This window comes from Coregonus clupeaformis, chromosome 15, assembly GCF_020615455.1.
Source record: "Coregonus clupeaformis isolate EN_2021a chromosome 15, ASM2061545v1, whole genome shotgun sequence".
Lineage (NCBI taxonomy): Eukaryota > Metazoa > Chordata > Actinopteri > Salmoniformes > Salmonidae > Coregonus > Coregonus clupeaformis.
The window spans coordinates 51,945,937-51,958,372 of record NC_059206.1 but is presented as its reverse complement, the minus strand read 5'-3'; the positions used below and the strand labels follow the sequence as shown (position 1 = coordinate 51,958,372).

General features: G+C 43.0%; 1 protein-coding gene across 1 annotated transcript; it reads right to left on the bottom strand.

The window, feature by feature from the left end:
* Positions 1 to 5,274: 5,274 nt before the first annotated feature.
* Positions 5,275 to 12,317, bottom strand: LOC121582867 (alpha-1-microglobulin/bikunin precursor). Its single transcript, XM_041899015.1, has 10 exons — positions 12,108 to 12,317; positions 11,364 to 11,506; positions 10,956 to 11,032; positions 10,530 to 10,646; positions 7,206 to 7,307; positions 6,982 to 7,043; positions 6,638 to 6,725; positions 6,057 to 6,224; positions 5,567 to 5,740; positions 5,275 to 5,445 (listed from the first exon to the last, which is right to left on the bottom strand). Exons 1-10 carry the CDS (start codon positions 12,219 to 12,221, stop codon positions 5,417 to 5,419), a joined length of 1,074 nt encoding a protein of 357 aa, XP_041754949.1. The 5' UTR covers positions 12,222 to 12,317; the 3' UTR covers positions 5,275 to 5,416.
* Positions 12,318 to 12,436: the final 119 nt, after the last annotated feature.

The following is a 12,436-nucleotide window of genomic DNA, read 5'->3' as shown; positions in this document are numbered from 1 at the left end:
CCTGGTCTTGCTCGACTGAGGGACCTTACAGATAATTGTATGTGTGGGGTACAGAGATGAGGTAGCCATTAAAAAATCATGTTAAACACTATTACTGCACACACAGTCCATGCAACTTATTATGTGACTTGTTAAGCACATTTTTACTCCTGAATTGATTTAGGCTTGCCATAACAAAAGCATTGAATAATTGACTCAAAACATTTCAGCTTTTCATTTTTTATTAATTTGTAAAAATCTCTAAAAACATAATTCCACTTTGACATTATGGGGTATTGTGTGTAGGCAAGTGACACACAATCTAAATGTAATCCATTTTAAATTCAGGCTGTAACACAACAAAATGTGGAAAAAGTCAAAGGGGGTGAATACTTTCTGAAGGCACTGTATGTATACATACACACGTGCGTTCACATGCACTGAGAGCATGTTTGCATGCACATCTGTGTGAATGCATCATTGTCTCTAGCCTGAGAGTAAATGTGTATTCTATTCTATTTCTATGTGAAAGTTAAATTGCAATGGTCTCCTGAGCCATGTGTACGTGCTAGTATTTGTGTGAGACACGTCTGTGAAAAAGCCCCTAGCTCGGCCAGTGGTGTATTTATTTGGCATCTCTCTCAGTCCGACCAGGTGATGTGCCCTTGTACGGAAGGTCACTCGATGCTGTCAGTTCCCTTTTCCTCTCCGGATATTCCCAGCATTCTACGGGCCAGCGGAACGCAGTGCAGAGAGCAGAAGGGAACTCTGGGAACCAGGAGCAGGAAGCTAGCACCGCTCCAGTCGTTCCTTGGTTGGGCCAAACAGAGCAAAGCAGAGCTGGGGAGGAGAGGTGGCGGAGAGGGCCTGAGGCTGGGGCTAGGAGGGAGTACTAGAGGGCTGTAATTGTTACTGGAGCAACATCTCCCTCTGCTGATTATTGATTCACACACCTCAGACTTCACCACAATGATCCACATGTATTATTTTTTAGTTTCTGTATAGTTTGTAAACTCTTGACTGCACAATGAATTTCCCTACTGGGACAATAAAATATTTAATCGACTTTTATATTAGATGTCAGTTGTTTGCTATCAATGAATAATCTGCAATAGCCTTGTGACCAATACCGAAGTATAAGATTTGACACCTCCTTACAATCTGTAGCCATTTGCTCAGTGGATGTAAAATATTTGCAAGGGCTCGATTTGCAATGGCTCGATAATTTCCGATTGAGCCAACATATGCAGTGTTGAACATTGCCTTTAAATTTCTATCACGCTGTAAAACTGAACTTCCAAGATGCGGATCGAATAGAGCCCTTAAAGTTAATTTCCGATTGCGCTGACATATGCAGCGTTTACCGTGAATGCAGTCTTGCCTTCAATCAAACCCGCATTGCAGTATTTCACGCAGTAGCTCTTTTTCCAATGGTCAAATTAACTCACAGACTGTTCTAGGGTACTGTATAAAAACATACAACTACTACCAGGGCGACCCCCCTCACAGGTATGTTTTCAGAATTAGAAGTGTGTGGGCACGTTGTGAATATTGTAAATAACGACTGCATAAACATTGCTATGGCGATTGAATGAATCCCAGCCTAAAGGCCGATTCAATCAGATCTGCTTTAGCCGACATCCACATAGCTGATGTTTTAATGTGATGGAGGTGGAACTGTGTTAGAGCTGTCAAATCTACAAGTGGCTCCCAGCATAATACCCAGTGGCGATTTTAGCATGTAAATCTTGGTGGGGCAAACAAACAAAATAAGTGGGATGCATGCCAGCAAAGCCACTACACAACACAGCACTAAACAATACATGAATTGCCCACAAACTGTTATGGCCTACATAAAGCTGTCCCAACAGCAGTCCCAAAACCTTACCACTGCTACACCTGGCTATCAGCGGAGCCTCGTCTGGCAGCGAATCAGTTCCTTCAGCCTCATTTACTGCCTTTTAAAAAAACATAGCTGATATGGCTGACTTGCTTACACAAATGTGGTTTCTACTGACAGTTGAGATGTACAAACTATGGCAAAAGGGGTAGACGAGCGGATAATAGGCAATCCATAATTTCGATTAAGACATTAATGAGCGAGCTAGGACGGACGTAGTCAATATAACTATTTGTTCAGCACTTTTGAAACAGCGACAGAATTCAGAACATGGGCCGTTCTTACAGTATTCTCCCTGTACACCAAGTCAGAACCGTAGGATAAATAAAGGGGGCATATAAGCAGACAATGAAAGCTCTTACAATATTCAATTATTAAATTTCTCTAAAACAGGCTATAGGCTACATGTGCACCACCAAGTCGAACAGTAGGCTAAGTTATGAGGGGAAAAGGGACCAAATTATTAGGTTGAGGCATATGCGCTACTAACAGCTTACTACACAACATACACTTAGTATTACTTTCTTAGCTACAGTATACATATCTCCCTGGCATATTACATCATTTATGCAGCAGCATACAAGACATTTTTGGACTCACCTTGTTGTGCTGTGCTCATTTGACAGGAAGGTGGCGCGGCGGTTCTTCGTGGGCAAATTTTGTCATCAAACTTTGACATCAAAGTCTGGCATTCTCTGGATTTATGGTGCTCTCAAGACAACTGGGAACTCTGAAAAAAACAAGGTCGAATCATCACGTCGGTGATCTTCAGGACAAAGCTCTAGAAAGAGGACAGAGTTCTCGACTTGAAATTTCGAGTTGGATGACCATTCAAAACGTATTTTCCCAGTTGTCTTGAACTCACTGAAGTCTGAGATTTCTCAGTTCCGAGTTTCCAGTTGTTTTGAACGCGGCAGAAGTCATGCTGGATTGACAGCATGGCCAATGTTGAATGTTTATCCTTTTAAACACACACCCACTCCACTGAATAACAGGCTAGTGATTGCTTTGCAATGCTTGCAGTTAGCCACTGATTCCTTCCAAACCACTCATTGTTGAATTTGCGATTTCCAACTTGTTGTGTAATGTTTATGTCCAATGGCCGATGAGCACCGATACGTTTTATCTATAACTTCTCTTCATATGACAAGGATTGAAAAGGATTTGCCAGTAGATTGTCGACTTGATTCATGATAATGACTGCTAGCTTGCTAGCTGAAATTTTGAGATGTTTATGTTGACATGATCAGTCCAATCAAAGCTACTGTAGATATAACGTGATTTGACGTCATTTTATCTGTGGCCAATGACCTTGAGCCTTCTTGGATGGGCACTTCTAATGTAACTCTATGGCAGCACCCAAGGGGCTTGAATTTTCGAGCTCTCCCCGTAGATTTTGCAGTGAGGTAGTGTCCCTATGAGTGACAGAACACTGACCCAATCACGTCGCAACATTAGAAGTGCTTTGATTGGACTGATCATGTCAACATCATACTTTCAAAATCTTAGCTAGCAAGCTAGCAGTCATCATCATGAATCAAGTCGACAATCTACTGGCAATGATATTTAATCCTTGTCATATGAAGAGAAATAATGAAGATAAATGATAGAGAAAATGTATCGGTGCTCATCGGCCATTGGACATAAACATTACACAACAAGTTGGAAATCGCAAATTCAACAATGAGTGGTTTGGAAGGAATTAGTGGCTAACTGCAAGCATTGCAAAGCAATCACTAGCCTGCTATTCAGTGGAGTGGGTTTGTTATTCCAAGTCTGGGTTTAAGGGTCTCTTTTCCAAGCTTAAAAGGACAAACATTCAACATTGGCCATGCTGTCAATCCAGCATGACTTCTGCCGTTCCCAAAACAACTGTAAACTCAGAACTGGGAAATCTGACTTCAGTGAGTTCAAGACAACTGGGAAAATATGTTTTGAACAGTCATCCAACTCGGAATTGCAAGTCGGGAACTCTGGCCTCTTTCTAGAATTTCGACCTGAAGATCACTGACGTCATCATGATTCAACCTTGTTTTTTTCAGGGTTCCCAGTTGGCTTGAAATTACCATAAATCCAGAGAATGCCAGACTTTGATGACAAAATGTGTATTCTGCTGCATAAATGATGTAATATGCCAGGGAGATATGTATACTGTAGCTAAGAAAGTAATACTAAGTGTATGTTATGTAGTAAGCTGTTAGCAGCCCATGTGCCTCACCCTAATGATTTGGTCCCTTTTCCCCTTATTAATTTCGCCTACTGTTCTGACTTGGTGGTGCACATGTAGCCTATAGCCTGTTTTAGAGAAATGTAATCTTCGAATATTGTAAGAGCTGTCATTGTCTGCTTATATGCCCCCTTTATTTATCCTACGGTTCTGACTTGCTGTACAGGGAGAATACTGTAAGAACGGCCCATGTTCTGAATTCTGTCACTGTACATTTCAAAAGTGCTGAACAAATAGTTATGTTGACTACGTCCGTCCTAGCTCGCTCATTAATGTCTTAATCGAAATTACGGATTGCCTCTTATCCGCTCGTCGTCCCCTTATGCTATAGTTTGTACATCTCAACTGTCAGTAGAAACCACATTTGTGTAAGCAAGTCAGCCATGTTTCTTTTTGCCCCACCAAGATTTACATGCTAAAATCGCAACTGGCACCAGCGGAGAACATCGGCCATATCCCCAGTGAGTGTGCATATTCACTGTCTTTGTCATTCGGTCAGTGCCACTTTTGTTTGTTTTTGGACAATAATTTCCTGTTCCAGGGTAGATGGACGTCATATTGTATTTGTGTCTCTCCTTTTCGTAATAAGACAACATTGTTTTTATTGATCTGTTTGTCAGTGTCAGCAGAGTCATTTTTGTAGTATAACTAAAAAAATGCATGCGTACACTTGGGTGTCCTGTACCTATAAGAAATTACCTCGATTGGGCTTTTAGAAATCCTCATTATTTAGAATAATGATTTTCTATTTGAGCATCATTATTTCTATGTAGCATACACTTCCTCGCTCTGAACCTCTAATGCAAGTGGGATGGGTGTGGCTTCGTGACAATGATCACAAGAGCAGCCAGCTGCTCACCAATTTGACAGCTCCAACGAAGTTCCACCTCAGACACAGCCAAAACATCAGCCATGCCGGTGTTGGCTATCGCCAGTTAAAGCTTAATCTGATTGAATCTAGGCCTACATTTCTATCGCGCTGTAGCGCAGTTCTTCAGCGCTACTGATTGAATCAAGCACTTGGTGTTCAAAGCAAGAGAAGCAAAGTGGTGGTTAACAACATATAAACTCAATCAAATGTATTAATAAACCCCTTTTTACATCAATAGTTGTCATGAAGTGCTTTACATTAACAAAAGACAAAGCTCACATAAGACATGAAGCCAAGTAGGTTAATCCATCATTTTATTGTGTTGTGTTGTGTTCTGTATTGAATGATATAGGTAGTCTGTCAGACGGCTAACCCAGACGGTGATCTGTGCTGTGTGTTTGTGTTAGGATGTATTCTTCCTTATGACCTCTCATCTCCTTCAGTTTGCTTTCAGGAACTCAGTTTCTCCTGTAACACAAATACACAGTCATAAGATAAAAGTTATTGCCATAGTTTAATGTATACCTGTATGTTTATCTGATGTATGTATATGTGTATGTATATAGATCTCTCTCTCTCGCTCTCTCACCATCCTTCATCACCCCACAGTACTCCTCACACTCCCCCTTGGAGTAGAACTTGTTACTGTTGCCCTGGCAGAAGTCCTTTTTATATTCCAAACAGAGTCCAGAGTTGGGATCAAAGGCCCAGATCTTGGGCTGCCCAGTGCAGGGTTGAACATCCATGGGCAGTCTGCAGGCAGCTGTAGAGAGACACACCTCACCAGACAGGAGGAAACACATAAGAGACCATCTAGTCTTACACATAGCCTATGGAATACTGTCATGAGCATCATAATGTAACTTCAAGTGGGTTGAGCATTGCCACATTACCAACTAGGTTCGAAGTCAAGCCTGTGTCTCCTATGCACCACAAGACTGTATTAGCCCACAGAGCTAAAGTCAAGGGATTAGCTCTGGGGAGCTAACGCAAGTCTTGAAGTCTTACACAAGATTGCCCATCACACGAGTGTGGTTCACCTACAGAATAACCACCTCTTTTACACTCTATCCCCTCACCCTCAGTGCGACAGCTCTGCAGACACTCCCTCTCGGTCACAAAGTTGTTCTGGTTGCCCATGCAGCCTCCATAGGTGAACAGCTGACAGCCCATACTGGTGGAGTTGTAGAAGTAGCGCTGCATCATCCCGAAACAGGGACCTGCATCTGGTTCCGCCTTACAGGACTCTGAGGAGAGATGTACAGTAGCAGTGTAGCACTGATGGTCAGACAGTCTGGAAAGTGCAGTGCATTGTGTGTTCTAGCCATAGACACAGGGACGGACTGGGACCAGAAATCTGGCATTTCTAACACACAGGATAATTTTTTTCACTGAGGCCCCCACAACGGACCATTTTTTCCCTTGAGGACCCCATTATTAGCCAAATAATTATAATTAGCTAGAATTACCCTATGGCCAGCCCATCCCTGCATAGACATACATTATGTAAGTCACTGTATGCAATATACTGTATATGTAATATACATAATTGGTTCTATCTGCTTCCAGGGATTCACTAACTAGACCCACACGGAGCATAGGCTAAACCTTAAATTTAGAGGTCAATGGCATAGCTAGCAGGCCCATCATGTACTCTCACCTGCACTCCTGAAGATCATGGTGTCATCACTCATACCGGAACCCTCCACAGGGGCAGGCTCAGGGAGGACTATGTCCCTCTTAGCTCTCTGGAGACAGACAGGTGAGTAGTTAGCAAGGTTGGGGTCAATTCCATTTCAATTCCAGTCAATTCAGGAAGTATACTGAAATTCCAAATCCAATTCAAATTATATTCAATGCTCTTCAATGAAGAAAATGTGTAATTGGAATTTGATTAACTTTCTTTAATGCCTTTAACCAAATCCACCTTTTGATTAAATCTCCGTCCCTGATACGGTGTACAACCTCAACATTGAAACTTGAATCATTGAATACAGGAAGTACCAGTGCCGTAATCTCAGGCTGAGGCTCTGCTGCTACAGGCTCTGCTCCTGGTATACACTCGCCTGTTGAGAGAGACAGCAGAGGTTCAAAGGTCAAAGGATGTTCAGACACATAGTGGAGGTCACAGGTGTGTGTGTGTTTGTGTCTGTGTGCACACGCGCCTGTCTGTGTGCCTGCCTGTGTGTATGTGTGTGTGTGTTTTGCTCACGTGTGTGTGCCTGTACCTTTGTTCTGTTTGATGATGACTGTGTCGTCAGCCATGCCCTGCTCCCTCACCAGCCTCCTGAAGTCGTCCAGGATAGTGGGCCGCAGTTCCATGGTGCGGCCTGAAGGGGGCAGCATTTTAGTTATGCTGCTGAATATACAGTACTAACCATAGAAATATTATCTATTTCAATTATAATAGGATTATAGCTGTGTCTGAGTGGACTGGTCCCAGATCTGTTTGTGGTCCTGCCAACTTCTATAGTCATTGTCATATTTCTGTTTGTGCTGCTGTCATGCCAAACCATAGGCGAAATTGCCACAGGGGATGGGGGGACATGTCCCCCCCCCAATATTCAGAACAGGTTAAATCATCACCCCAATAATGTATTTGAAAAGTATTATATATATATATAAGAAATAGTAAAAATAAAGAAAAACCCTTGAATGAGTAGGTGTGTCCAGTATATATACTGGTATATATATATATATATATATATATATATATATATATATATATATATATATATATATATATATATATATATAACAGTACCAGTCCAAAGTTTGGACACACCTACTCATTCAAGGGTTTTTCTTTATTTTTACTATTTCTTACATTGTAGAATAATAGTGAGACATCAAAACTATGAAATAACACATATGGAATCATGTAGTAACCAAAAAAGTGTTAAACAAATCAAAATATATTTGGGGGCCCCCCACTTATACTTATACTGTGTTTTCAAAATACCCCTCCAGAGGGTCATAATAAGTCATGCCAAACTGTGTAGAATTGCAGGAAATGCATTTTTAAATGTCAGAAAAAAAATAGATCCACCGTCTACTGTTAATCCCATCCAATATCTACAACACAATTTCGAGTAGGCATGACAACGACCACCATAGGAGTTGGCATGATGGCACAAACAGATCTGGAACCAGGCTAATAAAGGGGTTTGATTAATCTCGCCTAGGCGCACGTGTAGGCGTGTTTTGCATCGGCTGAAAGTTGATTGATTTAGATTTTGAACCGGGCTACCTCCCGGGTGTGAGCCAGGTGCCCTGTTCAAAGGCCACGGCGAAGTCGGCTCAAAACAAAAGTGACGTAGTTAAGCACGGTAGTAATTAGTAGGATTTTGTGATTTCCCATGCAAAAGTGATTGCTTTTGATAGAAACACTATCTGCCTTCCCAATGACATTTACTTAGGGAAAAGAGATGTTGTACAGTGGGGAGAACAAGTATTTGATACACTGCCGATTTTGCAGGTTTTCCTACTTACAAAGCATGTAGAGGTCTGTAATTTTTATCATAGGTACACTTCAACTGTGAGAGACGGAATCTAAAACAAAAATCCAGAAAATCACATTGTATGATTTTTAAGTAATTAATTTGCATTTTATTGCATGACATAAGTATTTGATACATCAGAAAAGCAGAACTTAATATTTGGTACATAAACCTTTGTTTGCAATTACAGAGATCATACGTTTCCTGTAGGTCTTGACCAGGTTTGCACACACTGCAGCAGGGATTTTGGCCCACTCCTCCATACAGACCTTCTCCAGATCCTTCAGGTTTCGGGGCTGTCGCTGGGCAATACGGACTTTCAGCTCCCTCCAAATATTTTCTATTGGGTTCAGGTCTGGAGACTGGCTAGGCCACTCCAGGACCTTGAGATGCTTCTTACGGAGCCACTCCTTAGTTGCCCTGGCTGTGTGTTTCGGGTAGTTGTCATGCTGGAAGACCCAGCCACGACCCATCTTCAATGCTCTTACTGAGGGAAGGAGGTTGTTGGCCAAGATCTCGCGATACATGGCCCCATCCATCCTCCCCTCAATACGGTGCAGTCGTCCTGTCCCCTTTGCAGAAAAGCATCCCCAAAGAATGATGTTTCCACCTCCATGCTTCACGGTTGGGATGGTGTTCTTGGGATTGTACTCATCCTTCTTCTTCCTCCAAACACAGCGAGTGGAGTTTAGACCAAAAAGCTATATTTGTGTCTCATCAGACCACATGACCTTCTCCCATTCCTCCTCTGGATCATCCAGATGGTCATTGGCAAACTTCAGACGGGCCTGAACATGCGCTGGCTTGAGCAGGGGGACCTTGCGTGCGCTGCAGGATTTTAATCCATGACGGCGTAGTGTGTTACTAATGGTTTTCTTTGAGACTGTGGTCCCAGCTCTCTTCAGGTCATTGACCAGGTCCTTCCGTGTAGTTCTGGGCTGATCCCTCACCTTCCTCATGATCATTGATGCCCCACGAGGTGAGATCTTGCATGGAGCCCCAGACCGAGTCGATTGACCGTCATCTTGAACTTCTTCCATTTTCTAATAATTGCGCCAACAGTTGTTGCCTTCTCACCAAGCTACTTGCCTATTGTCCTGTAGCCCATCCCAGCCTTGTGCAGGTCTACAATTGTATCCCTGATGTCCTTACACAGCTCTCTGGTCTTGGCCATTGTGGAGAGGTTGGAGTCTGTTTGATTGAGTGAGTGGACAGATGTCTTTTATACAGGTAACGAGTTCAAACAGTTGCAGTTAATACAGGTAATGAGGGGAGAACAGGAGGGCTTCTTAAAGAAAAACTAACAGGTCTGTGAGAGCTGGAATTCTTACTGGTTGGTAGGTGATCAAATACTTATGTCATGCAATAAAATGCAAATTAATTACTTAAAAATCATACAATGTGATTTTCTGGATTTTTGTTTTAGATTCAGTCTCTCACAGTTGAAGTGTACCTATGATAAAAATGACAGACCTCTACATGCTTTGTAAGTAGGAAAACCTGCAAAATCGGCAGTGTATCAAATACTTGTTCTCCCCACTGTACGTGTTTCTGGACGATGCACCATGCTGCCTTGTTGAAAAAATGACAGAGTGGCACAGATTACGGTTAAATTTGAGAAGGGCGCACCTCCCTCCCCGCTTTCGCCGGATGACCTGACGGTCCTTTGCCCGGATGACGTGACGGTCCTTTGCCCGGATGACGTGACGGTCCTTTGCCCGGATGACGTGATGAGCCTTTGCCGGTGCCTTGTGGCTCAGCATAATCGAATTCGCCCATTGTCTCAGTGGTGTTGTGTGATGTAGATGCATTTGTAAAAATTAAATATAAACATGTTTTATTGTCACAAACGCCGGATATGTGCAGTTAAATGTGTTGTTTACAGGGTCAACCACAGAAGTCCGGCACCCCTGGAGCAAATCTGGGTTAAGTCAAGGGAACATCGACCAATTTATTACCTGGTCTGCTTGGGTATTTGTACCAGCGACCTTTCAATTACTGGCCCAACACTGACTGCTAGGCTACCTGCTCCCTATTAGTAGTGCCACTCACTGTATAGCTTGGCGGACTTGGTCTTCTCACCACCTGTCTTCTGTTTGCTTAACATGACGATGGCGTACTCATCATAGTTAGTGTGAACCACATAGGCATCAACATCAGCCCCCCACTCTGCATGGAGGAGAACACAAACATACAGTACATACTGTCAATGACCTGTCATCTTTGACTTCAGAAATATGGTTGGTGAGACAGTGGTATAAAAAAAGAATCTATCCCTAGCCCTTACCTCTCAGTCTGAGAGTATTAGATCGGTGTAAGCAATATGGCTGCAATTCTGTCTGGCCTATCAGAGGGGACAATGGATCTATCACCATATTACTTACACCTACCCAATTTTTTCAGATCTACAAGTGCCTAGGAGGTAAGGGCTAGGGCTTGATTTGGGATTCAGGGTATGAACAGACACTAAAGACTCACTGGCAATGTGGTAGGTGAATCTTCCAGGTGTGTCTGTTATCTCATAATCACCAGAGATCTGCTTACATGTCCCGTGCCTACACACGCGCGCGCACGCACACGCACGCACACGCACGCACGCGCGCGCGCACACACACACACACACACACACACACACACACACACACACACACACACACACACACACACACACACACACACACACACACACACACACACACACACACACACACACACACACACACACACACACACACACACACACACACACACACACACACACACACACACACACACACACACACCACATAATATATTTAGTTAATCTATAGTGAATCCAGTGGCATTATTAGGGACAGTTCAGAGACACACGCATATGTCTGTGTGTGTTTGTGTGTGTAACCTCACTTTTTCATGCTGCGTTTCATGCTGACTTTGCCTTCAGTGACCCCGGCCTGCAGCTCCAGTGTGCCGATAGCTGAGTCTCCTCTGTGGCGCTGCATCCAGGGACAGGTGGATGCTACCGCAATATCATGCCACTTACCCATGAACTGACCCATGAAGAGAGAGAGAGAGTTAAGACAGACAGAGAGAGAACTAACTGTGTATGAACTACTAGTCTCTCATGACTAGGCCCTGTGTTTTGGTTAATCATGTCACATGACCTGGATGTTAACATTTATTTAAAGCTTTTTCATCAAACTGTCCCCTTTCTTGTTATCCTCTGAAAAATGATTGCTTTAATTTTTGGTCTAATTCTAATTTCTGTAAAAGGCTTAAAATAAAGGTTAAAATCCAGGACATGTGGCATGATTAACCAAAACACTCATGACATACATAATTTGGTTCTGGGTTCCAAGATTAGTTTTTTACAGACCAACAATGCTGTATTGGGAATAGGCAGTATTTACAGTATTTACAGATGTTAACAGGCACCCATAGAAACACTTTTGACCATACAAGCTGATCAAAAGCAAACACATTTTGACCTCTCAACTGAATCAGACTATTACCCATCCAGTATACAAAATGTTTTAACCAATATGGCTATGCTATTGAAGAATATTTGTGAGAAAGCAAGAGAGACAGAGTAACCTCCTTGGGAAGGCTATGAGAAAGGGCAACCTCGATGGCTAAGAGACTAACTCTTACCTTGCTCAGGTCAAAGTTCTCCTGTGTGGGGAAGAGAGGTTCGGGAAGCACTGGTACCCCATGGAGGAGGCCCACCAGGACCAAGAGGACCACAAGTATGACAGCCTGCTGCATTCTGTCTGTCTGTTTGTCTCCGATACGAACCGCCGACTGAGGTTCCTCTGAGCTCCTGGATCTGCTGAGAGATACCACCCACCCACCCCTCCATCCCTCCACCTCTGACCCCTCCACCGGACTAGACTAGCAACCCAGAGAGCATTGACCCATATGTATTTACCCCTTCCTGTACCCCCTCAAACTCCAGCAGAAAACAAACAGTAAATAGAGCA

Coding starts and splice junctions, on each gene's coding strand:
- LOC121582867 (XM_041899015.1), bottom strand. CDS start 12,221: ATGCAGCAGGCTGTCATACTTGTGGTCCTCTTGGTCCTGGTGGGCCTC. Junction 11,507..12,107: donor AGAACTTTGACCTGAGCAAG/GTAAGAGTTAGT, acceptor TTCATGGGTCAG/TTCATGGGTAAGTGGCATGA. Junction 6,726..6,981: donor AGCCTGAGATTACGGCACTG/GTACTTCCTGTA, acceptor GTCTGTCTCCAG/AGAGCTAAGAGGGACATAGT.